The sequence below is a fragment of the Arvicola amphibius genome, chromosome 6 (assembly GCF_903992535.2).
Source record: "Arvicola amphibius chromosome 6, mArvAmp1.2, whole genome shotgun sequence".
In the NCBI taxonomy this organism is placed as follows: Eukaryota; Metazoa; Chordata; class Mammalia; order Rodentia; family Cricetidae; genus Arvicola; species Arvicola amphibius.
In genome coordinates, this window is record NC_052052.2 from 151,663,888 (window position 1) to 151,691,630 (window position 27,743).

At 54.1% G+C, this 27,743-nt stretch overlaps 2 protein-coding genes across 5 annotated transcripts; both read left to right on the top strand.

The window, feature by feature from the left end:
- The first annotated feature begins 1,478 nt into the window (after positions 1-1,478).
- Grk6 (G protein-coupled receptor kinase 6) lies at positions 1,479-16,138 on the top strand. 4 transcript variants are annotated; one of them, XM_038333947.1, is made up of 16 exons: positions 1,479-1,672; positions 5,320-5,415; positions 6,287-6,399; positions 6,521-6,598; positions 6,926-7,026; positions 7,324-7,416; positions 7,515-7,578; positions 7,698-7,838; positions 8,177-8,367; positions 9,174-9,211; positions 9,303-9,392; positions 10,492-10,700; positions 10,799-10,936; positions 14,004-14,141; positions 14,224-14,358; positions 14,539-16,138. In XM_038333947.1, the coding sequence occupies exons 1-16, from the start codon at positions 1,621-1,623 to the stop codon at positions 14,542-14,544; spliced, it is 1,683 nt and encodes a 560-aa protein (XP_038189875.1). In that variant the 5' UTR covers positions 1,479-1,620; the 3' UTR covers positions 14,545-16,138. The 4 variants fall into 4 exon arrangements, with proteins under 4 accessions (XP_038189875.1, XP_038189874.1, XP_038189876.1 ...); XM_038333946.1 differs by having other exon boundaries at positions 14,979-16,138; XM_038333948.1 differs by lacking the exons at positions 1,479-1,672; positions 5,320-5,415; positions 6,287-6,399 and having other exon boundaries at positions 6,526-6,659; positions 14,979-16,138.
- A 3,194-nt stretch (positions 16,139-19,332) lies between these two features.
- Prr7 (proline rich 7, synaptic) lies at positions 19,333-27,743 on the top strand. The gene is made up of 3 exons (XM_038334274.1): positions 19,333-19,431; positions 26,517-27,165; positions 27,293-27,743. The coding sequence occupies exons 2-3, from the start codon at positions 26,754-26,756 to the stop codon at positions 27,688-27,690; spliced, it is 810 nt and encodes a 269-aa protein (XP_038190202.1). The 5' UTR covers positions 19,333-19,431; positions 26,517-26,753; the 3' UTR covers positions 27,691-27,743.

Below are 27,743 nucleotides of genomic sequence, written 5' to 3' on the forward strand. Positions count from 1 at the left end.
TAAGTACAAGTAACTCGTCTATGGACTTCATATATCATTGAACAAACCCCTCTTGGTAAGCCACAATACCTTCCACGACCTAGCTGACACCCTTGCTTCTTGTTTCACCTCAGACCACTGAACTCTGAAGCCACCCACATTTTCCCCCCTGGCTAAACTTACTTTATGTGCAAAGCCTCGGCTGGATCTTCTCAAATGTTACATCCTGAGATCCATTCTGGTCTCTTTAATGAACTTGGGCTTGGGCATCCTAAGCGCTCTTTACCACAAAGCTATATCCCTAGACCTTTTGTTTTCGCAGCACGCGTCATTCTAAAACCACCCATTATTGTGCTCACTTGCAGGGTTATTACCACCTTTCTTCCCGCCTAGCACGTAAGCACTTAGAGTTTAATTAATTAATTTATTTATTTTTGCTGTCACCACTATATCCGGCACCTGGCTGGGAGCCTGGGACAGTAGCAGTAGCAGTATTTTTGCAGGAATGAATGAATACGGATCAAAGACACTTAGTTGAATCCGGTTGTTCCTTAATCCCCGAGTTTGGGCAAGCCTCCGTTTCCTGCTGTGCGAAAAGGGATGGGGAGGAGGAAGTGAGATATTGAACTAAACTGCGTTGATGAGCTGCAAAAAATTCGGACTTGTTTTCCTGCAGTCTCGGCGTGCAGCCAGTCACTCAACGTCCAGCGGCTCAGCTCCCCACCTGTGTAATGGGTGTGAACGAAACCTCAACGATTTGGGATTGTAGCGCTGCCTTATAAGGCAGTAGAAGCCGAAGGCGGCCGTGAGGGTGGGAGGAGAGAAATCACAACATCCGGCTGCGGGGGCGGGTGTGGCTGGGCTGGAGGCGGGCGCCGGTGGGAAGGCAGTAGCCTCCTTCCGTCGTCTGCTCGCTGCGGGACGTGTGCCTTTCAGCAGCAGGTGACCGAAGAGACGACGGCAGGATGCACATGCTAACCCAGTTACCTGCTGGCCGGCAGGCTACACAGCGTGATCGCAACAAAACCCTAGAAATCCCATCGGCGAGCCAAAGGCACTCGGCCACGCCCTCATCCGATGACCCAATCAGATCGCACTGCTGCATGGTTGACTCTTCCTTAATCCAAACATACGCTTTGTCTCCTGGGCGTGGCCCCCCAGAGCCCACCTCCGACACCCCGGCGGAGGCTCGGCCCTAATTGGCAGCTCAGCATCCTACGAAGGCCTAGAAATTCGAACCTAGGGGCTGAGTCCCGCCCGCAGTCCAACCAGGAAGAAGCGACGCAACGGGGCCCGCCCCCTCCCCCGCGCGGAGCGAGTTCCCGGCTCCGTGGGCGGGGCAGGACGAAGAGGCTGACCAATAGCAGTCTGGCGCGGGGACCGTCCGCTCGCCTATTGACTGAGCCAAGTAAACAGAGGGCGGGGCGGGGCGGGGCGGGACGGCGCCGGTGGCCCGGGAGGGGCGCAGAGTGCGCGGCGGGCGGCGGCGGCCGGGGAGGCCGGGGAGGCCCGGGAGGCCGCGGCGCGGTCAGTCGAGCCGAGCCGAGCCGAGCCGCGCCGAGCCGATCGCCATCGGCTCCGGCTCTCGCGGGCGGTCCCGGCCGGCGGCGCGGCCTGGCGGGCCGGGCGGCGCTGCAGCCCATGGAGCTCGAGAACATCGTAGCGAACACGGTGCTACTCAAGGCCCGGGAAGGTGAGGCCAGGCAGGCGGGCGGCCAGGCCCGGGTGCGGGGATCGCGGGCGCGCGACCTCGGAGTTCCACGGGTCGCCTGGGCCCCAGCTACCCTCGTGCCCTGGAGTCTGCACCCGGACTCTTAGCGCAGATACAAGCCCTTCCGGCCTGCCCCCGGCACCTGCCCCCAGAACCAAGGGCCCAAGAGGGGCGGGGGTCGCGCCGCGGGCGTCACGGCGGGTGTGGGGGATGAAAGGAGAAAGGGAAGGAAGAGAAAAAGGTGGGACGCGAGCCCCAGGAGCGTGTATCTGAGGCCTCTTCTAGGTGAGAGGCAGGAAGGTGCCCACGTGCCCCAGGCCCAGATGCCCTGAACAGCACAAAGTTGGAAATCTGTAAAGATTGGAGAATGAATGAACCAAGCCTTTACATAGACAGCCCAACCGACATGGGGAAACTTGTGGACACGTACATTACCAGCAGAACCACCACTCACTAGGAGACTCCGGATACTATAAACGGGTGAATGGGTAACGATTTTTGCAAACAGCAAGCCAATGACCTGTTAGGGCAGACGCACAAAGAAATAAATGGGACCGAGCATACTGGGCTGTTCGTTGAAAAGCCTGGCTGGAAACCAGTCTTGTGGAATTAGTGAGTGCGCACATGGATGTGCTTCGGGGTGTCTGCTTATTGGTTTCACTCCAGATGTTAATTTACACCTGCTCTGTGAGGGCCCTAGGTGACTCAGGACCAGACATTAAACTCACTGCCATCCTACCTCAGCGACAGAATCACCAGACCCACCTGTACTGCCCCACTCTGTCCAGGGTGCTGGGGGACCAACAACGAACAAGATTCTTCTTTTTTGGAACTCCGGGAACGTGGTGGCAGCTTTCCACTTTTTGATGGGCTGCCGGCCTGAAGGGGTCATTAGCTTCACTGTTCTATATCAGGTTACAGATGGGAAACTGAGGCTCAAACCAGTGATTAAACCCAGATTACCCAGCAAGATTGTAATTGACCCAGGCTTAGGACTAAAGGTGCCCAGTAGAGTCTACAGTACCTCTGAGAAGCCCCCTGTGTGGTGCAGCACCTGATAGCCTCTGACTACCCAGGGCATGGCATGTCACACCCAGGAGGTGTTGCCTGGAAATGGGATGGTCAGACTAGGTCCCTAGTGCCCAAGGGAGGCTATCTTATCTCCAGTCCCTTATCAAGTTCAGGGGCTGGGCCTTCCTCTCGGCCTCTGGGGGCATCTGCCATTCTGTTCTGCCTCGTCATCCAGCCTGCCGTGGAGGAGGAGTAAGGAGAGCTGGGGCCAGGCCTCACTTCCTAGGGCTAGCCTCAGGCCCCTGAGGGCATTGCCTTACTGGGCCAGTGCTGTGGGTACCTTTGGGTAGTCTTTGTTGGATCTTGGGTGAATTAGGGGATAGTGTGACCATAGCAGGGACTAGTGGCTCCCCTTCGAGGACCTGTCTCGTGAACTGGCTATGCTCCCCCACCCCCACCTATACACACCTGCGTGGCCTTTGGCACGCTTCCTGTCTCTTAACACCATTGTTCCTTTTCTTTTTTTTTTAATAGAAATTTTGAGGAAAGCCTCTTTGTCGTGGAGTCTCCTACTACCCTTGAACTAACTGCTGGTGTCAGTCATTTCACAAACAGCTGACAGCTTGGGGTCAGCTTTCCAAGTGACCCTCAGCAATTGGGAAACCTGTGGTTTATGTGTACAGTTGACTCTTTTTTTGTTGATTATGTTTTTGAGATGGTCTTTCTATATAATCTTGATTTACTTGGAGCTTGCTATGTAGACCACAGGCTGGCTTCGAACTCAGTTTCACCTGCTGTCTGCCTCCCAAGTGCTAGGATCAAAGGTCAGTTGGCGTTTAATAAATGCCACTCATGTTAGAGGTGGGAAAGGAACTTGAATTTGGGATTGGGCTTGAATTTCCTCCCACTGTCACGTTAGGGCTCTGAACTCACCACTCAGAGACTCAGTTTTCTCCGGAACTTGTGTGTTATCTAGTTGGGGGGGAGATGGCCCTGGGGGTGTGCACCCTCACTTGGATTTTCTTCCTTTCCCGGGTGGCAGAGGCACACAGGAGGAGGGCAGGGTTGGGTGGAGGGGAGCCCCACAGATAGCCCCACAGTTCCAGGACAGGATATTTGCATGTGACTTGTTGCTCTTGCCTTGCTAGAGCTGGGAGGAGGGAGAGGAGGAAGTGACTTCTGGGGGAGGCAAGCAAATGGAGGGTTGGGTGAGGGACCCGGGTGGAGGGAGAGTGGGAGGAGTTCCTCTTCAGGGGAGGCCTTGCCATTGGTCTCTTACTTGCAGTGAAGCAATGGCTGTGGGGCAAATGGGGTACAGGCTGTAGCAGGGCCACCAGAGGGTTTCTCAAAGGGACACTGCAGCACTTCCTTCTTCCTCCGGGAGCCCAATCAGGGACCCAGCCCTGCTCCTTTCCCAGAAGGCAGCTTTTCCCTCTATACTGCTTACACTGGGTCAAGGGGAGACAATACTGGGGAAACTGAGGCCAGGCAAGGGAAATTCATTGCCTAAGGTTGTGGGTGAATTGGAGCTGGGTCTTGCCTCTTTCCACAGCCCTACTGAGTGCTGGACACAGTTCCCCCTCCCCCCACTCACCTTGGAGGTGACAGTTGGGTGCTGTCGGCGCTACAGTGACAGCCAACAGTATGCATTGGCATTCCTGGTCCCGGCCCTCTCCCGCCATCCTTAGTGTGTTGTCCCAAAGACGTGTGTGGCTTTCTCTCCGACGTGCTCCATTTTCCTGCAGTGTGGGTTTTTGAGACCTTGCCTATGTAGCCCTGACTGTTTTGGAACTCACTATGTACACCAGGCTGGCCTTGATCGCACAGAGATCCCCCCACCTGCGGTTCATGACCCCTCACTAGTTCAGCAGGTTGGGGTGGGAACTGCCAAAGCACACATTTACCCTACCTTTTGGGTTCTGGAGGCGTCCCAGCAGCTACAGGTAGGGGCTCACCTAGGTAGGCAGGCATCAAGTCAGGGGTAGGGGTATCCTCAGTGCTGTGTGCAGGGAGATAGTTCTGGTGCAGCCCTTGGTGTTAAGGGCCTGGGGGATTGCCCGAGCTGTCCTGGTATCAAGTATGTCCATACCACATAGATTCTCTGGCTGGCATGCCTCGGCTTCTTTGACCTCTCCACTGTGGTGCCCTTGTCTACTTTTTTGTTTGCTTGCTTTTTTCTTTCTATTCTCTTTCTATTTTCTTTCTTTCTTTCTTTTTTTCTTTCTTTCTTTTTCTGAGACATGGTTTCTGTATGTGTAACAGCTCTGGCTATCCTGGAACTCACAGAGATCCACCTTCCTCTGCCTCCTGAGTATTGGGATTAAAGGCATGCAGGTGGCCAGGCTCTTGTCTACTTTCTTAACCTGTAGAATTCCTGCTGAGTAGGGAGTGAATGAGGCAAACCTCTTGCAGAAATGTCCTTACTGCTCTTTCTGGTTCTCATCCTGGGAGCCTTTAGCATGGCTGCCCAGAAGGACCATGTGTATACTGGAACTTGTAAGGGGCAGGTAGGAGTCTGTGGTACTTCAGGACTCCAGGGAGACCCAGCTCTTGGGGTGTGCAAGAGTGTGTGGTAGCTCAGGACTCCAGTGAGACCCTGCTCCTGGTTGCTCTTGCAGGTGGTGGCGGGAATCGCAAAGGCAAAAGCAAGAAATGGCGTCAGATGCTGCAGTTCCCCCATATCAGCCAGTGTGAAGAGCTTCGGCTCAGCCTTGGTGAGGCATGGGTAAAGCCCCGGATTGCCCGAGCAGAGGGGAGGCTACCCAGCAGGATCCTTTCCAGCCAGACTTTGCCCTGGGTCACAGGAGCACCATGGGGAATGGGGTGTCCAGTGCCCGGGAAGACTGAGACTACATGATCCAGCTCAGTTTCGGTTCCTAGGTTTGAAATGGGTGGAGGGGAGAGAATCGGTTCTGACTGGTATCAGTGGAGTGGGCATGGGGAAGAGGAGAGCTGGTATGGACTGGAGGAAGGAAAGGCAGCCTTGGGCCAACAGGTTTGGAACACCAATCCTGTGCTTATGAACCTCATCCAGGCCAGACCTGAGGGCACCCATGAAAGCTAGAGAAGTCTGATCCGGTTATTTCTAGAAGGGGCACAAGGGCTCACCCCAATGCTATTTCTTGGGTGAGGATCTGAACAGTACTTGAGGTGTCCCAGGTCCCTGTTGATGGCTTGCATGTGGGTAGAATGTACCCTGCTTTGGGAAGGAGGCCCAGCTGAGAGCAGCGGAAGCCACAGCTTCCTCTCTCGCACTTTCGCCAGGCAGGCAACAGGTGTAGGCTTGGGCTGGGCTGGGCCGGAACCTCACAGACCACACCCAACCCCAGAACTGTGAACCGGGAGACCTGGGCTCTGGAGTCCAGACGACTGGCTCTGTGACAGAGTTGAATTGATCAACCTCTCTGGGTCCCATAGCCCCCAGGTTACATTGGGGTAACAGTGGTACCCACCTGAGGATTACAGTGAGGGTTCTAAAGAAGATAATGGCTACCACTCTTAGGGCTAGAAGTTACTGGATCCCAGATGTGGGGGTATATAGACCATAGTGCCCTGTGAACCAGCAGCTCCCCTCTTGGCCTGCAGAACGTGACTACCACAGCCTGTGTGAGCGGCAGCCCATTGGGCGCCTGTTATTTCGTGAGTTCTGCGCCACAAGGCCTGAGCTGACCCGCTGTATTGCCTTCCTGGATGGGGTGGTGAGTACCCCGCCGCAGGGCCCTGCCCAGCGCTGAGGGCAGGCAGAGGTCCTGGCCACACCCTTTCCCCCCACATCTGTCACTCGCTCAGCCCCAGGCTTCTTTGCCTGTCACCCTGCAGGCTGAGTATGAAGTGACCCCAGATGAGAAACGGAAGGCGTGTGGGCGGCGACTAATGCAGAATTTTCTGAGCCACACGGTGAGTGAGCCGTGATGGAGAGATGACGACAACAGGCAGAGGAGTGACCACAGCCTGGGCAGTGAGTGCCGTGGAGCTGTTCCAGGCAGCACCATGGGCATAGAGCCCAGGGGTTGGGCTGAGCTTGGGTCAGGCAGCCTGCCAGCGGCTGCCTCACTCACCCTGTCTCAAGTGGGAGGGGGCAGGAAGGGAGTTCAGCAAAAACGCAGCCAGTGCACTACCCACCCACAGCCACCCTTGGCACCCACAGACCTGGCAGTGTTGCCTTGGGCGTAGGCAGCTGTCCAGGGGAGCCTCTGCATTGACCTGTCCGTGGCCTGTCCCTAGGGTCCTGACCTCATCCCCGAAGTTCCCCGGCAGCTGGTGAGTAACTGTGCCCAGCGGCTAGAGCAGGGACCCTGCAAAGACCTCTTCCAAGAGCTGACCCGGTAAGGCTCCATCCCTACCACTCTAGAACTATGCTAAGGAAAGGGGCTTCTGTGGTCCTTGAAGTCTCTGGCAAGCTCAGCTCCTTTCCCTGTCCATGCTGTTGGAATTTAGCAGTGGCCTCCCTCTGTGTTTCAGCATGGGATGCATGTCTCCTGCTCAGTGTGGTAGTAAGAAGATTGCCCAAGGACAAGGATGATGCTTTGTGGGCTGAGCAACATACAATGGGAGGCCTGGGCCTTCAGGCTGATTTGGGTTTGTTAGGGACCAAACCCTATGGGCTGCTCCTTTCTCCACAGGCTGACCCACGAGTACCTGAGCATGGCCCCTTTTGCCGACTACCTCGACAGCATCTACTTTAACCGTTTTCTGCAGTGGAAGTGGCTGGAAAGGTGTGCTCCTTGCAGGCTGGTCTGGGGTAGGCGAGGCTGTGGGGTTTCCTTGTGGGAATCCCTGCATAAATATTTATTTCTTTTACTCTTGCCTATAGGCAGCCAGTGACCAAAAACACCTTTAGGCAGTACCGAGTTCTGGGCAAAGGTGGCTTTGGGGAGGTGAGTGGCCTCCTGGTGCATTTGCAGAGTACACTAGATGGGGTATGGTAGCCCTGGACCTTCTGCCTCCAGCGAGAGCGTGGCTGGCCCCCATTTGTTCCTGTCTACCCCGGCTACAGGTATGTGCCTGCCAGGTGCGGGCAACAGGCAAGATGTATGCATGCAAGAAACTGGAAAAGAAACGAATCAAGAAGCGGAAAGGGGAGGCCATGGCGCTCAATGAGAAGCAGATCCTGGAAAAAGTGAACAGTAGGTTTGTAGTAAGTACAAAAGGAGCTCTCTCCCTCCCCTGCTGTCTCATGTCATCTGCATTCCCCACCCACCAGGCTAAAGTCCCTCCCTGCTGCCAAAGGGACTGCCCTTCCTGCCCTGGGCAGTACCTAAGAAGGGTGGGGTAGGAGCTATTTCAGGCTCAGGAAGCCTGCTGAGCCCTAAGGAGTGGCACAGAGAAGATTGTTTGGGTGGCTGCTATTAGCACATGTGTACACACACACACACACACACACACACACACACTCATGCGCACAGACACTCACGTGCACACACCTCAGGCACCCCCCACAGCTCCTGCCTGAAGCTTTGTTTCTCCTGAGCACAGGTGAGCTTAGCCTATGCCTATGAGACCAAGGACGCACTGTGCCTAGTGCTGACATTGATGAATGGCGGCGACCTCAAGTTCCACATCTACCACATGGGCCAGGCTGGCTTTCCTGAAGCACGGGCTGTCTTCTATGCTGCCGAGATCTGCTGCGGCCTAGAGGACCTGCACCGGGAACGCATTGTGTACAGGTGGGGCTGAGCTTCTGGGACAGCCGCTCCAGGACTGGTCCCTCCTGGACAGGGGCAGCAGGTAGATGACAGTGGCAGATAAGGCTGCCTGTCAAGCCAGCCAGTGGAAGGATAGTTCTCTGGGGGTTTGTCTAGCCACAAGCCAACACTGGCTCTATGCACAAACTTACCCACATTTGGTAGATTTGAGTGCCTTCAAGCCTAGGTTTGGGGATCTAGCTAGCTGACCACTATGTGAATTCTTTTTGTCCCCCTTCTCTGTGTGACCTTGACTAGTCAGCTCCCTGCTTCCAACACAAGTTCTTTTTCTGGGAGACCGTCATTCCTGCCTTGCAGGTGGGCTCAGTAGTAGAGAGCTCTGCTTATGGATGGCGCTTTCCCCTGAGCCTCACTGCGGCCCCTGAGGGGATGGAAGAGTAGCCTCATGTGACAGAGAAGGTAGAGTTGGCCACCAAGGGAAGGGAGCTGCACCATCAAGGGTGACCAAGTCCAAGGATGAGGTCCAAGAATTCCCTCCTCCCAGATGGGTCCCCCCACTGGGTGGGAGTCCTTAGTACTTTGGATTGGAGCTGTTTCTCACTACCCTAAAAGGCTCTTAAAGTAACAGCTCTGGAGGTCCTTGCCCTGGTCCCCTGCCTTGTCTGCAGCCTGGGGAGAGCAGGGCTCTTTTTCCCTGGCAGCAAATGAGCCCTTCACCTTGCTCCATGCCCGATCCCAGCAGGCACTTGAGCCACAAGAGGCTGGCTGTGTCTGGCTTCTTGGAAAGCGGCAGTATCTGATCCTACCTGCCTTTTTTCTCCCCTTAGGGACCTAAAGCCAGAGAATATCCTGCTGGATGACCATGGTGGGTGAGAAGTGAGAAGGCCCAAGTGGGAGGGATGTGATGGGAAGGCCTGGCCTGTCAGTGGACCCACCTGCTTCAATACCCCACCCAGGCCACATCCGCATCTCTGACCTGGGACTGGCTGTGCATGTGCCCGAGGGCCAGACCATCAAAGGCCGTGTGGGCACTGTGGGCTACATGGGTAAGTCCGGTCTCCTGGGTCCCCGTGCTGTCCTAAGCCTGGCCTACCCACTGCTGTTTGGCGGTGTGTGTGTGTGTGTGTGTGTGTGTGTGTGTGTGTTCCATCTCAGAGTAGATAACCCATACAAAAACTGCTACTTGTTGTTGTTGTTATGTATTAGGAGACCAGGACTTAGCCGGTTCCCCATTGTGAACCCCTGCTAGTCATTTGCTGGGTACTTATTGAACTCCTAGGATTGGGTGGACCTGTTGGAGTGACGGTTAAGGAAGCCAAATGCATTTCCATGGCCCATGCTTGGACTAACATGCCTGTCTAAGATCTAGGCAGTGGAGCCCTCCTAGCATGTGGACTGTGGAACCCAGGGCAGTCCAGGTTTTCCAGGCTCCATCTTGAACTAATCACTCCACTTTTAGCCTCTCTTTCTTCTGCTGTAAACCTCCTCAGAGCTGCCTCCTAGAGGGCTTTGAGACTAGAGATGTGGGGAGGGGGACTCTGCAGGAGGTGCCCGGCAGGTGGAGGTACCAGCAAGTGGGTGTTTTCCTCCCCTCATGAAATCCAGAAGCTAAAGTCAGTGGCTCCATGGTCCTGATATGGCCTACATGAATCCTGAAGTTGAATTGTTTTTAGAATAATTTGAATTGATTGCCAACATTTAATAAGCCAGACAACTTCATGTTTAAGAAAAAAAAAAGTAGTGGGGGGTTTAGGGCTGGGTGTGTACAAGGTAGCTCATAAGGCTACGTGTACATGATCCTGTGTTCACCAAACTCCAGCGTTGGGATCTACACACACACACGCACACACACACACAAAAAAAAAACCCAATTTGTTCTAGAAAAAAAACAAAGCAAAGCAAAACAAACAAACCAAAAAGAAGAGTCAGACATGGGGACCTTGATGTGACACCCACCCTCTTCAGGGCCACATCAGCTCCCATTGTGAGATGTGGTTTCTTATACTGCCTGAGTCCCACCAGGCCAGTGAAATGCCTACCCAGCCAACGAGTGTTTGGACTGATCCCCTGGTTTTTGTTTCTGGGGCCTGAGGGCTGTCTGTTCCCTACTGCTTCCCGAGCCCTGACTCCTGTGCCCCTGCCCAGCTCCGGAGGTAGTGAAGAATGAGCGGTATACCTTCAGCCCTGACTGGTGGGCGCTCGGCTGCCTCCTCTATGAGATGATTGCAGGCCAGTCACCTTTCCAGCAGAGGAAGAAGAAGATCAAGCGGGAAGAAGTAGAGAGGTTGGTCAAGGAGGTGCCCGAGGAATACACAGAGCACTTTTCCCCACAGGCGCGCTCACTCTGTTCTCAGGTACTACAACAAGCTATAGGTGGGCCTGCCTGGCCTGGGCTGGAGCCGGGAGTACCTCAGCTGCTCAAAAAACCCTAACCATCCATACCCTGCTACAGCTTCTCAGCAAGGACCCTGCTGAACGCCTGGGGTGTCGTGGAGGTGGTGCCCGTGAGGTAAAGGAGCATCCTCTTTTCAAGAAACTGAATTTCAAGCGGCTGGGAGCTGGCATGCTGGAACCACCTTTTAAGCCTGATGTAAGTCCTACCCACCCTTGCTAATGGTCAGGCCAAGCCAAGATGCAGGAGGGCTTGGAGCAATGGCCAGGTCGCTTTCAGTGCAAATGTTGGAAAAACCCATCTAATGGTTGGGCTGCCCTCCAAAAAGTGTATGTATGAGCATTTGTGTATGTGTGCATGCATGTGCATGTGGGAGTTTTAGGGTTAGGATAGGATGGGGGTGGACACGGGGATGCTCCAGGAGCATTACAGCAACTCGATTCCTCTCGGGCATCTTTCTCAGGGAGTGGCACTGGTGGCCCAGCAGCTCAAGCTCACATCTTCTTAGCTAGCCAGCTACCCAATGGACAGAGAGCAACTCTGTTCAAGAACTCGAAAGGAAATTCTGAGACTGTTTGCCAAAGAACCTCACTGGATACCTGGATCACATGCCTTCTGGCCCAGTGGGAGCTTGCTTCCCCCCTAAGTCTGTGGAGACTGGGTCCTGTGATTGACAGCTTGCCAGGAGCACCTAGGAAAGCCTTCAGGCGATGGGCTCACCAGCTTGGTGGCTGTCAACCACATGTGTTTATGCATTTACAAATACCTGGATACCATATGTGTCAGACCTTGTAGATAATGAGGTCCTCAGAGCCAGGTCATCCTTACGCTCTAATGGAGAGAAACACCAAAATAAACCTGCAAACAACTGAGTGACAGAGGAAAGAGAACAGGCTAGGAAGGCAGCTCTGAGGAGGTGTAGTCACTTTAGACAGGGTGATCTCTGAGAAGCTGATGCCTAAGTAGAACCGAAGAGAGAATCATGCCAAGATTTAAGAACATGGGCAGTACAGGCAAAAGGAGCAGGCAGGCACCAAAGCCCTGAGGCAGGATCAGCCTCGGGACACAGAAGGGCAACTATGAGGCCAGTCTGGCTGGAGCAAGTATGTGTAGAGCAGGAACAATGCCATGCTCTAAGGACGGCAAGCTACCTTTGGGGGGCGTGTCTCAGCCCTAAATGAGGTGTGGGAATGGGTCATAGAGGATAGGCGTGTAAGTGGGGGGCAGGCCGGCGGTGATGGAGCCTGAGTGATGGCTCACATGGTAGACCTCACCCACACCGAGAGGATGAGCCTTGTTAGTGAGCTGGCACTTGAACCAAGCAGGTCTGACTTCATCCTGCTGCCTCAGGCTGGAGCTGCTGCACAGGCTGATTTCTGCTCTGCGCATCCTCTATTGAAGGAGTCACAGTGTGATCATCTGCACAGGCTGATTCCCGCTCTTGTGTCCTCTAATGAAGGAGTCACACTGTGGTCATCTGCTGCATAGGCTGATTCCCACTCTGTGCATCTTCTAATGAAGTAGTCACACTGTCTTTGGGTCATCTTTTGCCAGGCTGATTCCCACTCTGCGTATTCTCTAATGAGGTAGTCACACTGCCTATGGGTCAGTGGCTCAAATTTAGAAATAAAGTCAGCGTCTTGGAATTTAACACTAGAAGTAGTTTGTTTATTATATATACAGTGTTCTGTCTGCATGTTTGTCTGCACACCAGAAGAGGGCATCAGATCTCATTACAACCATGTGGTTGGTTGCTGGGAATTGAACTCAGGACCTCTAGAAGAGCAGTCAGTGCTCTTAATCTCTGAGCCATCTCTCCAACCCTGCCTTTTTGTTTTGTTGTTGTTTTTTATTAAGAAAGCAATGGCCTGCATGTGTTTGTGTAAGGGTGTGTACATGTGAATTCAGGAGTCTGTGGAGGCCCCAGGTATCCGATCCCCTTGGGAGAGCTGTGCAAGCTTTTAACTTCTGAGCCAGCACTGACAATTTTTGTCGTTGTTTGTTTTTGGTTTTGTTCTTAGGGACAAGGTTTCTTTCTGTAGCTCTGACTGACCAGGAACTTAATTTATAGACCATGAACTCAGAGATCCACCTGCCTCTGCCTCTGAGTGTTAGGATTAAAGGCGTGCTAGCATGGCCAGCTGACAATACATTTTTAACAACTCTATTAGAAGGGAGTTCACAAAGTTAACCCACATAAAGTATGCAGTTCAATTGAAAGAGTCGTGTGATTGTCAGCACAGAAGGCCAGGGTGTTTTCACCAGCTTCTTCGGAGCCCAGACAAGACCTGATGTCTGTCAGGGTTCCAAATGCTTCCCTCTTGTCCCAGGAACTCACTAGTTCTATGTGAGTAGATGGATACTCTGGGACTGGCTTCTTTTGCTAAGAATGCTTATAAGGTTCATCCATGTTGAAGTATACACCAATACTTTGTTCTTTTTCAAAGCTGAATAATATTGTATTATATGAATATAAATTTTATTCATAGTTGGCATGAGGGTATCTTTCTTCTTGGGGGCGGGGCTATCAGGAATAATGCTATATTTTGAGATGAGGTCCATTGTACTGCCTTGTGCAGTTTTGAACTCGCAGACTCAAGCATTCTCTCTACCTTAGTACATACATTGATATAAAATTACAAAGTCATACATGGTATATCTTGTAGGGAGCTTTGGACTTTCCCAGGTCAGACATACAAATATATGATGGTCATGATAAAGTGTGTATTGGTAGGTAGTTGGTAGATAGTGTATGTGTGCTGGGGAAGAAACCCAGGGCCTCACGCACTCTGAGCAAATGCTCTACACCACTGAACTACACCTCTAGCCCATGATAATTTTTTAATTGACTTCCTTTGTGGTAAGATTTTGAAAGCAGTGTAGAGATAGAAAAGAAAGTGGCCTTCGAATGTAGAGGAACTGGGAAGGTATTAGAAAAACCTCTCCAGTTCTGCACATTCTAAAGACCCTCTCTAGTCCCTACACAGGGAGCCAGTACTCCCCTTCCCACCCCAACCCTAGCCACATACCCAGGCAGTCCCATGCAAGCGGCAGCCCAGCCTAGTACCAGGACTGTGCTGAGCCTTATTAGGTCACTGCTCAGCAAAGGGTCATGACCCTAGTCGATGGGTGAAACGTGCCTCAGAGAATGTGTGGGGTGCCTTGGTACTGTCTCCAAACCAGGGAGCTGCAGGTGTCAGGGCAGATCCAGGCCAAGGGTAATTGAGATCCAGGCCTGCTGACTCCTCCCTCTGTTCACCCCCAGCCCCAGGCTATTTATTGCAAGGACGTTCTGGACATCGAACAGTTCTCTACAGTTAAAGGGGTGGATCTGGAACCCACCGACCAAGACTTCTACCAGAAGTTTGCCACGGGTAGCGTGTCCATCCCCTGGCAGAATGAGGTAGGGACTACCCTGCAAGTGGGGCAGGCTCCAGGAGAGGTATCCCTGGGGCCCCCTCTCATAGTCATCTGTTCCTGGGTAGATGGTGGAGACCGAGTGCTTCCAGGAACTCAATGTCTTTGGGCTGGATGGGTCAGTTCCCCCAGACCTGGACTGGAAGGGCCAGCCACCTGCACCCCCCAAGAAGGGATTGCTGCACAGGCTCTTCAGTCGCCAAGTAAGTCCTGCCAGTCTCTGACCTGTGCCCCCAGCCTGTTCCATAGTGGGTGGGAGGTAGAGCTGGTGCCCACCAACACTGGGAATAGGCATCCTCCAGCCCTTCCAGTGGTGCCTAAGGTGCCTCATTCCTGCCTGTCCCCCACGCCTGGCTGGTCTCATGGCCTCTTTTCTCTTCCAGAGGTGAGCAGTGTGGGCTCCTCATGGGTTGGCCTTGCTGCCCGACTGTGGGGAGCCCCAGGCAGCCCTTCCATGACAGAGGCGAGATGTAGGAGAAAGAAGTCTGGTGCCCACCTTACCCGCTCCCTCCCTGCTGCTTGCTCCCCTGTACCCTGACCCCTTCAAGCTGCTAACCTTACTTAGCATCTGTCTCCCTGTGCCTGTCTGTCCAAGGGATGGACAAAGGCCTTGCCCTTGCGGATCCTGGGAGCTTTCTAGTCTTCTGCAGTCTGTTGCTAGAAAGCTCTACCCTGATGTCACCACGTTTTGATCAAGCTGCTACTCTGAGACTGTGGGAACCCCACACCCCCTTTCTAGGCATGACGCTGGCCTTGGTCAGCCTTAATGGTGACTAATGGCACCTGCTGTGCCTCTCTCCCTTCATGTCTTCCCTGTCCCTCCAGGATTGCTGTGGGGACTGCAGCGACAGTGAGGAGGAGCTCCCCACCCGCCTCTAGCCCCCAGGCGGAGGCCCCTACCAGTGGTTGGCGGTAGCAGCTACTCTCAGTGACGTTTACAGTTTTGCACAGTGGTGTCCCCCATTGTCCACTCAAGTCGTGGTCTGGGGAACACAGCCGGAACTGTCCCCAGTGTCCTCCGTCCCTCGGCCCCTGGCCCAGCTGAGTTTGACAAGGCCTGGGGTCATCTTGGGACAAAGGTGCGTCCCTTCAGCTCTTCTCTGTGGAGCTCGGGGCTTTATGTATTTATGTATTTGTACGAATGTATATAGCTACCAGAGCGATCTTAATTCCACCCTGAGTCTGGCACCCCAGGGCATCTAGCCCTGGCTGGGAGAGCCAGGAGCTGGCAGAGGAGCCAATGCCAAACTAGGCTTCTTGGGCCCAGTCCAGATGAGCAGAGTATGGGCCAGGTCAGACCTCTGACCCCCAGCATTGCACTGGTCACCACCAACCTCCAAGTGAGCCTGTGCCTGCCTGTCATGGACTTAAACCACCACCTTCTGGTGCCCAGTGCTGTCACTTTTTCTCAGCATTTGTTAGAGCTGGAAATGGGGGCTTTGTATCCTCTAGGCCTGGGTCATGCTGTAACCACAGACTGAACTGACTGGGACCCATCAGACCATGAGATGGGTCACCTGCATACTATCCCTTATTCTGGGTCATGTCCTGAAGATACATTTTTCAGAAGTGCCCCAGCCCAGGCCATAGGAGGGGTTAGCATTACCCCTCCAACATTCCAGAATCCCTCATAAAAGTAGACATGTGCCCAGCAATAATCCACCCTTCCCTGTGTGTGCCTGCTGGGGGTAGGGGTTGAGTGTATACCAGTGTGTGAAGAGGGTTGGGTAAGGCTGTGCCTAAGCCCAGACCCTAGCCCTGGCCCGTCCCAGATTGTGATGGCCGTCCTGATGCTAGTGTTAGGACAACGTGGGACCATAAAAGGCCCTGGCTTTTGCATATTTAAAGCCAATGTAAGCTGCCACGTGTCTTTGTGTGACCAATGTGAGCTGCCACGTGTCTCTGTGCGAATACAGTCTTGAGCACAAGCCTGGCCAGCCACTCCTGCCTGTCTCTTTTTTAAAATTATTTCTGGTGTTTCAAGGATTCTTCCTGTTTCTTGGCACAGTCCAAAGGGATTGGAGGCGGACCTGGAATGGGACTAGGGGCTGCCCTTCAAAAGCCCAAGAATCTTAAGAACTTTACAAGCAATCAGACCCTGGTGTGGGAACTCAGTCTCTGGGTTTCTCTACTCCTAGGTGGAACACAGCCTTGGACACCAGCTAGGTTATATGTTTGACTGCTACAGAGATAGACATATCTGGTTGGGTTTTAGACTTTCCGAGGCCAAAGTGGCCTTGTAAACTTGAGAGGTGTAGAGAGGCAAATGGGAGGTGTTGTAAGAAACACCAGTCCTGAGTCTGTTAATCTGGCCTTCTGCTGTATGTTTTCTCCTGTGGGTGACCAAAGATGATCTGAGTTACTTGGGTGGTTTGAGTAGGAAGGATGAGGCAGGGGTAGGAGGGACCAGCCACCTGAGTTTCTGAAGTTAGTGACTACCAGGTCCTAAAGCAGTCACCTGAAGAATTAGCAAGATCCATTAGGGGAAGGGAGGAGTCTGTGCAAATTTCGGGGGAGTGGGGAGCAAGAGCTCTTTAACAACAAACTTCTCCCAGACTTTGCAAATTCCTCCCAGGGTCCTTAACTTCCCAGGATTCCATGGAGTCACCCTGCCTATGAGCTGGGCACCACATGCTGTGAACATGACAGCCATGGCTATACTTCTAGTCTGGCAACTTTTGAAGCTGACTCTGCGCGGGTACTTTCTTGTCTGAGGGTGCCAGTTTCCTTGCATATCAACTACGAGACTCTGAAACAGCTGGGGAGTCACTGGTGCTCCCTGGCTGGCCAGCCTTAAACTTTCACTTATTCTGGCTTTCCTGTGTAGTGTTAGGATTATATGTACGTGCCATCACACCAGTAGTTGCCAGCAGGTGTCTTTTCTGCATGGGCCTCCTAGCATATAGAATGTTTGCCGGTGCTTCTATCCATGCAAAGGAAATAGGGGTGTGCAGGGGTTTTGCACTGGATAGAAAGCAAGCCAGATGAAGGAAAGTATGCAAGGATGAGTGTAACACCATGAAATCTTTGGCCTGCTACTTGATCCAGGCCCTGCAACTTCCTTTGGGCTAAGAGGCATCCAGGAAAATCCTTGTCTAAGGTTAGGGTCACCTTAAATCCTTTGTAAAGCTTCCCAACAACACTGTCAAAAAGTTCCACTCCCTATATAGTCCTATGGTGAGAACTAGGGACCCAAATGAAGATCAGGTCCCTGCCAGCTCTGAGCTAACTTGGTAGGCAAGGAGACGCGGGATCGGTATGATCAGCATTGTGGCAGAGGGTTCTAGAGGGCTATGTCTTGGGGGACAACATTGAGCATGATGGGGTTGGAGGTGCTACGCTCCAGGACAAGGCCAGCTGTGCCCATCAAATGGCTGATGAACATGGGTTGGGAAAGGAGTGGCTGCAGTTGAAGCTGGTAAGAATCATCCACTTTTGGAAGCTATACTCGGATGATTCTGCTGGATGTTGGGAGGGTCCCGAAGGGTTTTGTTAAGTGCCTAACCCACCATGTAGAAGAGCACCTTACTATAACTTCGGCAAACCATTCTCTCTTATCCCCATCCACGCACGTTACATAGTGCAGGGCTTTTATCTCGTATACACAGTGCAGCCAAACACGTGGTCCAGGTAGAAGTGCTGTAGGTTGTTAAGAATATGGAAGGTAGCCACGCACGCCTTTAATCCCAGCACTCCAGGCAGGGCCAGGAGGATCTCAGTTCAAGACCAGCCTGGTATACAGACTGAGTTCCAACACAGCCATGGGTACACAAACCCTGTCTTGACAAACAAAAGCAACGGGAGGCTGCTGGGTGTAGCTCAGTGGTAGAAGTGCTTTTCTAGCATGAGTGAGAGGCCTGGGTTTGATCCCCTGAGCTGTGAGAAAAAAAAAAAAAAAACAGACAAAAGGGGCCCCTGCTAGTTGCTAACTCCTCACAGGAGGGTATGACAGCCAGAAGCAAGGCTCTCCAGCTGATTGATTGTCTTGGCATCATTGAATCTCTTAAGTCTCTGGAATCCTAGTGGCCAGATTTGAAATGTGTCCAGTGTATCTTGGAACAGAATTTTCGTTGGCATCTAACTCTTGAATAGGTGGAGGCAGTGACAACCCCCTTGAAACCTGGGGTTTCATGCTCAAAGAAAGGGGCTGGACACTTGGTGGCTATTTGAAGTGGCTCTTCTTTCCCATCCTAAGGCATGGTGGACATGAGTCCTCAACATCACTTGTGGATTTCGTGCGTTTTTTCTCACTTGTTTTTAATAGAACTACTAGGAGACACATGGAGTTCTTGGCTCACTGGGGATGGGTGGCACAGCTTACTTTGAACTGTGGGCACCATTCATACCATCTTTGGGGGGCAATGTGCTTGATGCCAACTTTCAAAACGCCTGGAACCAACTGTGACCAAAGCTAGTTTTGGGTTCACTGGTTTTATGAGCCTTTTTCTAAGGGCCAAGATTCTGACTCTCAAAGCCCTAACTGTCCCTTATTTGATGTGGTGGGAGGTACTTTTGGAAGATCACCCTTAATGCCATAGAGAAGTTGAAGTAGAAACAGAAAGGTCAGTAGTATAGCTTGGGTCAAGCTTGAGATGGAGCCTGCTCTACAAGGTATTTGTTCCCTTGCGGTGAGCACGCCTTGGAGATTCAGCACTCAGGTGGGGGTCTGCGTTGTTTCTCAGTAGGCATGTTGTAATGTGTACCTTCTTGAATAGAGTGGGTGGGGTCCTGAGTTAGGAGAAGGCCACACTGGGGTGCTGGCTTGCGCTAGCCCCTGCCCCCACTACATGCCTGGACATGTACATGTTACGCTGTGTGAGTGTCTGGGTTCGTGAACTCAGCTGCTCCGCTAAGCAATCTGCGTGTATGGCCGCTTTGTGCCACGAAGCTGCCAGTGTGTGCCCCCTTTGGGTAGCTTGTTGCCAGGCGCTGTTTAGAGTGTACTTTCTCTGTGTTAGGATGCCCTTGGTAGTGCGAGCCCGCACCCGTGTGTGCCGTGTCTGGGTGCGGCAGGTGGGCACCCCTTCCTTCTCGCAGCAGCCTCGGCGGCGTGTGGCAGGGGGTGGGGGGGGTGCCTCTGTTGGCTGCGCGCGCGCGCACGCCAGACTCAGCACGCGCCCGTGCGCGCGTCCCGCGCCTCCAGCCCAGCGCTCGGAGCGGCTTTCGCTGCCTCTGTCTGCTTCCTCGGGCTGCAGCCTGCTTCAAGCTGGGGCCTCTGTCCGCGGGGCCGCTCGCCCTGAGGCAGGAAGACGAGTTCGAGGAGGATGCCTGGGCCCGTGAGTACCGCGACGGCTGCGGGCCGGGCGGGAACCGGGCGCGGGCGGAAGATGGTCTTCGGGCTAATGACCCTCCCTGTGGGTGGCTCAGAGCCTTAACCTGGTATCTCCACCCGGACCCTGACCGGGACAGCGGGCAGCCCCTCCCCCAGCCCACACCGGAGGGAAGGAAGGAGGGGAAGGAGAGCGCCAGTGAGCGAGGGAGCCCGAGCCGGGCGCGAGCCGCCACCAGTTCGCTTGGAAACCGTTGCCACAGCAACGGGGTTGCGCTCCCCAGCAACGCGACTGCGGGGTGGCGACGCCCCCTCCCCCACTACGGCCGGGGGTGCGGGGGGGGGGGGAAGGGGGTGCACTGTGGAGAGAGCTTCGCTCCTTTGGCCGGTCTGGGTGTGCCTGAGCACGTCGAGGGTGGGGTGAGGGCGAGCGGCTCCGTGGGCACGAGCCGGCTCCCACGTGGCTGCAGTCGTCGCAATAGGACTCCCAGGGTGGCTGCAAACGTGGAGGCGGCCCAGACCCTGGGCCTGTCTCGGGAGGAGGAGGTCGGGTCTGGGGGTCTCTGCCGGGTGACTACCATTACTAATACCACCACTGGGGTAGACTCTGATTCCCTTGCCACACGACCTGGCCCCAAATTGCATTCTTCAGAGGTGATTTTTCTTACTAGGAAAAAGGAAATAGCCTAGCCAGTGTCTCCCCTCATGGCCAGGGCATGTGCCAGATCATGGGCCAGCGATGGACCTCCACTTGGTGTTCCTGGCCCCCATTCTCCAGGGAGGGTTAGAAGCAGAGCAAAGAACATTGCTGACCCGAGGAAGCTGAGTCCCAGGCCAGATGGGAGCGACCCAGCTCATTGTCTGGACCACAGTGCCCCTTTCTTGTCTGTGCACAATGCCTTGACTATGTGTAGTGGCATGGAGGCTGGCCTGCAAAGAGGCCAGTGCCACATGGAGGTGCCCTGTCCAAGGAAGCCCCCCGAATGGCTGCTGAGTCAGAGGAAATGACCTCTGGCTTCCCTCCCAACCTCCCTTCAGCAGGCGGTGTGCTGGAGACAGAAATGCACCCCCTTCCAGTAGGGCCTGACTCAGCAGATGCCAACCCTGACCACAGGCTTCAGATACAGCACCCTTGAGACCACAGCCACCCTAGGTTTCTTTTTCTATTCAGTGGAGTATCTGGTGCCCAGGACCTGGAGCATTTGAGGCCTTGGCATAAGATGCCCTTAAATGGATGCTACCTGGGAAGTCAGGCGTGAGTCTCCCAGAGGCAGGGACTTGGGGAATTAGTCACAGGTCCCTTTCATTCTTTTTTTTGCCTGCTCTGTGTGCGAGCTGAGTGCTCTACATTCATAATCTCCTAATCCTTTGAGCACTTGTGCAAGGTAAGTTTATTACCTCTGTTTGAGAGAGGAGGTCTCAGGGGGCTCAGCAGGTGCAGAGACTTGTCCAAGGTCAAACACCCAGCAGGCCTTGGAGCTGGGTCTGTCGCAGGTTCCTGCTGACACAGCCCCTGTTCCCCATGTGATCCAGGCAGGAAAGGATCCTGGAGCTTGCCAGAGGAACATTCTTAGCCTCCCTTCATGTTCTTCCAGTGAGGAAGTTCCCCATTTCAAGCCTTGGCGCACCTTTCCCGCTGAATCAGCCGGCTTCTCCCCTTCACATTCAGTAGAGGGTGTGCTATTGATAGCTGCCTTCCTCTCTCCTCCTCCATTTTCTCTCTAACTGAGCCCAAGCCTCAGTCTGACTGCCTTAACCCTCTGGGAAACCCCCAGGTCCTAGTCTCTAAGCACATAGCTCTCTGACTTTCACAGCTTGTTCTGATTATGAGAAAGTCTGGCAAATACAGGCCTCACAGTGCTGGGCCCAGTGATTAGCCAGTCCAGCTCAGAGGCTGGAAACCCAAACGCCTCCTCGGGTCACGGGAGCACTGGGAATGAGGGATGTAACCATGTTCATCAGTTCATGCCACCGTACGATATGTAGACTTCGTGTCTCTAGATCATCCAGTTTTTGAGATCAAACATAAAAGCTGGCCTTTGTGCAAATGTTAGGAACAAAATGAATATTCAAAATTGTTAGTCATTGGCCAACAAAACACATGCATGAGTTGTGTTAAAGTTGAAGGTCTTAACTCTATTTAGACTGCATGCACTCCATGGTAAAGTGGGGTGATTTCTGCCGGACCACCTCCATAATGCAGGGTGCTGGCCGTCAGTTGGCCACATGCAGGTGTGTACATTGCGCTTAAAGTGTTTTCACTTCAGTTGTACCCCGTCCCCCACCATAGGCATTATTGGACAAATCTCTAAATATTTTTTTTGATTTATTCACTTTATGTGTGAATTTTCCCTGCTTGAGATTCTGTGCACCATATGTGTGCCTGGCACCTGTGGAGGTCAGAAAAGGGTGTCGTTATCTCCTGGAACTGGGATTTGGATCATTGTGAACCACTTGTGGGTACTGGGAACTTAACCGAGGTCCTCTTGAAGAGCAAGTGCTCCTAACTGTTGAGCCATCTCTCTAGCCCCTAAGGCAGGTCTTATCATCCCTGTTCTACAGGCAAAGAAACAGGATTTGAATTCACACCTCCCTTGAGTGCTTGACTTGTTACAACAGGCTGTTCCTTAAGAGACGTGAGCATCAGCTTTCCCTATCACGTGGCTTCCTTCCTTGTAAGAACAAAGATGCAGAATAAGGGAAACAAGAAACCACAGGAACAGGGTTTTCATATGAGTATTGTTTGTTTGGTTTGATTTTGGATTTTCAAGACAGGGTTTCTCTGCTTTGGAGCCTGTCCTGGAACTCACTCTGTAGACCTGAGTGCTGGGATTAAAAGTGAGCACCACCACTGCCTAGCTGAGTATGGGCTTTTGATGTCTTGCCCCTTTCTTCCCACACTGCCCCTAGCAGGGCCAGACCTGAGAAATGAGTACATAAAGAAATCCTTGTGTCTGCAGATCCACTGGGGCTCCAGACTCTGGTGTCCTGCAGTTTCTTTGGGCCGTAGTCAGGTCACAGACCTAGGTCAAGACCCTGAAGGCCAGGGTCCCAGCCAGTACTGAGCCCTGCTGAAAGTAAGGTTATGGCCAGCTCCATGATGTTGGGAGCTGCGACAAGTTCAGCTCACTCTGGCCTCAGTGCATCCAGGGTGGTGTGAGGAGGAGGTGTAGACATGTCACCTGTGTACCCTGATGTGCCTTTCCTGCCAGGACTGGGCTGCTCAAGGATTGCTGCGATCACAGCTGTAGAAGCCAGTGGTGCCTGGAGGGTCAGGGTGGCAGCTGCTCTCCTCCACCCACCCGTCAGTGCACCACACTACACTCCGCCACTGTCTCCTGCCTGCTCGCTCCTTCCCAGGCATATGCCCAGAGTTGCACCCTGTCACTCTGAGTCCCTGTGACCCAGACTTCTCTCTACTCCCTGACTCCATATCATTTTTTTTCTTTTACTCATAGATGACTAGAGCTTTGATCTGGTTATAAGCCACTCTAAGGGCCAGGTGTACTGGTGTACACTTTTAATCCCAGTGCTTGGGAGGCAGAGGCTAAGGCAGGCAGATCTCTGTGAGTTCGAGGCCAGCCTGATCTGTATAGTGAGGTCCAGGACAGCTGGAACTAAATAGTGAAATCCTGTCTTGAAAAAGAAAAACAAAAGCCCCATGAGGGCTAAAAACTGGGCAATGGCTTCTTCTTCAGTAATATTCAGTAATATTTCCCAAGAATGAACATGTATGAATATATGCCGGCCCAGCTCCTACACCTAAAATATCAAACAGGACACCTCCAGTAACTTCAACGGGTGGCACTTAGCTTCTGTGTGCTGGTCGACTGAGCCTTCAGTAACACTCTAGAGCATTCCAAGATCGCTAGGCTTTGACCTCAGCCAGCCCAGGGCAGGGAGGAAGCCAAGAGGCCCTGGCAGGAACTCATTCTGGAGGCCAAGATCTAGGTCACAGAGTTTCTCTGGCTTCAAATCTACTAGGAAATTGTTAGAAATTTGAACTTTGAAGCCAGGTGTGGTGGCTTTTGCCTGTAATTCCAGCTTTTAGGAAGTGGAAGCAAGTGGATTGTCATGGGGTTAAGGCCAGCCTGGGCTACTTAGTGAGATAAAAGACGAGAAAATGAGAACTGGAGTCTCATCCAGGCCTACTGATTGAAGTGATGGTGGAGCTAGCTTTCTGGGTCCAGACAAGCTCCCTCTTCATGTAGTTCAGACACTGTACAAGTTTCAGAGGTACGAGTCTGAAACATTCACCCTCAGCCCAGAAGCAGACAACTCTACCCTTTGCAGAGGCTAGCTCAGTCCTTTCCATGGTGACCCAGGCAGCAGAGTGGGTAGGAAAGCCCTGGTGGGGCTTGCTTTTATCCCTTGGTGTAATCCCAGGATGGTCTAAGAAAACCCAGCAAAGCATATGCCCTGAATGCTACACAAATCAACATGGAATCCTGAGCACTGTTTAGTAATTTGCAAGAATAAAGAGAAAGAGGAAATACAGAAGATGAGTCCATCTGGAGGGCAGGGTTCCCAACGGAAGGTGGGCAAGTCGCAGGTATTTGCTGTCAATGGTGTGGAGGCAGGAAGACTTGGGTCTGAGTCTGCAGCTTCTCCCAGCTAGGGTCAAAGCATGCAGAGGCAGGAAAGACCCCTGGGACCGCGGGGTTTGAGAAGTTTGGCCTGTTCAGTAGAACATTTCAAAAGATCTGAATGACCCTCTTGGTGCCTATGTACTGAGCAGCTGTTGTGGAGTAGATAGTATACAGGAGGGAGACTTTAGGCGTGACTGGCCCTCTGTCGCCCCAGCAAGAGAGTGTGCTTAGCATTAGGTGGACAGAATGTCGTCAGAGGCTGACTCGGCGGTATGTTCTCAAGGGAGAGATTTCTCTGACCCACAGTTTGCTCACAGTGAAGTGAACGATGTTTCTTGGTCCTTACAGAATGACTTGCACCAGTGAGAGCAGCACACAGATTCGGGGTTTAGTCTTTGGAGTCTGGCCTAATGCCCAGTCTGCTGAGCTAGGTGCCCTTTGGGCATAGTTTCTGTGCTTTGATCCTTGTTGAGCCTAAAGCTGCCAGTCTCCATCGTATAGTACTTCCCTGAGCTATGCCTAACAGGTGGTCCAAGACCTATGACAGGAAGGAACAGGAAAACATATATGGCTACTAGTTAACCTAACTACCAAGTTCTCACGTGCTGAGCGCCCTCACACACTGAATTTTCATCCCCAGCTCACCACGTGGACAGTCACCAACGCAGATACAGACTGACCCTTAACACCTCCTACTAGCTGTAGGGAATGAAAGGAGTCTTAAGGGTGATAAAGGTGTCACTTCGTCCTTCAAACAGTGGCATGGCCAGAGGCAGATGAACTGCTCCTGAGTTTAGCCACTTTGTACTGTATAGTGTCGCCCGTCTCAGAAACAGCAAAAATGTCCGTGGAGAGAAGAGACAAGCTCTGATGACCTAGACAGACATTTAAAGCTTCCTTTAATTTATATACTCAGAGCCATGATGCCATGTTGTCCACGGTGGCCAGTCTTTTGGGCTCAAGCCACCTTCACAGTTGCACGCCCGTGCCGCCCCCACCTGGCTCTTGACAGATGCTTCTGATTTAGCAAGCACCATTACCTCCAACCACAGGAACAGGAACACTTTTTCTGCCCCAGGACTGTTTCTGCCCTTTTGGCCTGAAACCTCGAGCTAGTGCCTGTTCCCTCAGAACATTCCCGTTCCTGAGGGCTCGAGGAAAGAAGAACAACAGATTTAATTAACTCCCGGTGACTGGCAGCATCGTGTTTTTATCTGGGCCGCGTCACCATGGCAGCCTCATGGTGGGGTTGTCGAGGGGGCGGGCAGAGCTATTGTTCTTACCCTTGTCTGCTCTGGAACGCGGGCCCAGGAGGATAGGACTGGCATGGGCACCAAGTGACACATGGCTGAAGGCAGCCAGAGAGGCAGACAGGAGCCATCTGGGTAAGGTGGGGTGGCCAAGGCCTGGCATCCTTTCAGCCTGGGTCTTAAGATGATTGTGGGCACCAGAGCTGAGTGAGGGTTGGTGGTGTGCCAAGGGCAGGCCCTTGCTCAGAGCCCCTGGAAAACCGTCCTTCCCACAAGTTCAGGCCAGGGCTTTGGTGCTAGGCCTAGGTTCAAATTAGCACTGCCATCTGTGCAGTTAGCTGCCTCCAGTTCTCAGCTGTGAGTTAGAAATAAATCGTTATCCAAAGAATTGGGTTTTAACAATGCCCCTGGTAGAAGCATTCAAAAAGGGCCGTGGGCATGGATGGTGACCTGTCTGTCGCTTGCTGCCCTTAACTCAGCAGTCAGGGCTTCTAAATTCTCCCCGTGCAGAGATTTCCTCAGCCCCCTGCTGTGATAGGAGGTGGGTCCGAAAGACAAACCTCATCTAATTTTCCACCCCTCTCCAAAGAGGGAAAGGAATTGGTGGATGGGAGGGGGAGGGCTGGAAGTAAGAGAGGCACAGCCAAGTGGAGTTTGCGCATGAGTAGGTGGTGAGGGAAGTCAAGTTGGGGCTGGAATCCGGCTGGCGGAGGCGCCTGGAGGAAGGAAAGAGCGCCTGGCCCACGCCCAGCACACCGCGTCACGAGCAGACAAAGGCTGGGCCGGTGGCATGCAGGGGCAGGCATCCGCCAGTCTCTTACAGGCGTGGCCAATATTTGGAAGCAGTGCAGGGCAGAAGCTGGGCGCCAAGCGGGCTGCAAGTGGACCTCCAGTTGATGGACTATCCTTTTCCCCACCCAAAGTAACCGCGCCGAGACCATCCTAGTGCCCTAGTGTTCACAACCTTGGAAACCACCTCGAAGCTGGACCCTGGTGTTGCGGGCGGACTCCGCGCGCCCCCTGCTGGCCTGCTTTGGGTCGCGCCGGCACGCGGTGGCCGGGTCTTGATTCGGGGAAACCCTATCAGGGAAACCTCGAGGCGTGACGTCATCCCTCGGTGACGTCACCCAGCCCCCGGGAGTGCGGGGGTTCCCACCAAGGAGGCATCCCCGGCCTTGCGCGGGACGCGGGTGCAGTCCGGGAGTCACCCGGGATCCCGGCGAGCCTCGCTGAGCCCTGTGTCTGCCCCGCAGGTCGCTCGCGGCCCCGGGTGAAGCAGGCCCGCGCCGGTCGGCGCCATGGAAAGGAGCGGGAACCAAAGTTGCCCCCCGCCGGCATGCGCGCCCATTGAGCCCCGCCGCAGGCAGCCCCCGGCCGCAGGTCCCCAAGTGACGCTGGCGGCACCTGGGAGCGTGGCGCGGCCCCAGGGCCACGCCGAGGAGCCCAGCGTCCAGTAAAGCAGACGAGGACCTGCCGCTTGCGCCGCAGCCATGGTGATGTCCCAGGGCACCTACACGTTCCTCACGTGCTTCGCCGGCTTCTGGCTCATCTGGGGTCTCATCGTCCTGCTCTGCTGCTTCTGCAGCTTCCTGCGCCGCCGCCTCAAACGGCGCCAGGAGGAGCGACTGAGGGAGCAGAACCTGCGTGCTCTGGAGCTGGAGCCCCTCGAGCTTGAGGGCAGCCTGGCTGGAAGTCCTCCGGGCCTGGCGCCGCCGCCACCACCGCACCGCAGCCGTCTGGAGGCGCCTGTGCACGCGCACTCGCACGTGCACGTGCATCCGCTGCTGCACCACGGGCCCGCGCAGCCGCACGCGCATCCGCACCCACACCATCACGCACTGCCGCACCCACCGCCACCGCACCTCTCCGTGCCGCCTCGGCCCTGGAGCTACCCGCGCCAAGGTAAGGCTGCGTTTCCGCAGGCGAGCGCTCCCTGCCGATGCACCGGGAGAAGCGGGCTAGGGGGGTGGTGGCTGCGGGAGGCTGGGGACGGCGGCTTCATCCTCACAGCCCGCTTCCCGTCCCGCAGCGGAATCGGACATGTCTAAGCCGCCGTGCTACGAGGAGGCGGTGCTGATGGCCGAGCCGCCGCCGCCCTACAGCGAGGTGCTCACGGACACTCGCGGGCTCTACCGCAAGATCGTCACGCCCTTTCTGAGCCGCCGCGACAGCGCGGAGAAGCAGGAGCAGCCGCCTTCGAGTTACAAGCCTCTCTTCCTGGACCGGGGCTATACTTCGGCGCTGCATCTTCCCAGCGCCCCGCGGCCCGCCGCCCCCTGCCCTGCCCTCTGTCTGCAGGCTGAACGCAGCCGCCGGGTCTTCCCCAGCTGGACCGACTCAGAGCTCAGCAGCCGCGAGCCCCTGGAGCACGGAGCTTGGCGTCTGCCCGTCTCCATCCCCTTGTTCGGGAGGACTACAGCCGTATAGAGGGGCGCCCGGCGTCCCGAGCCCCACAGGCGAACTCCTAGCCTGACTGCGGG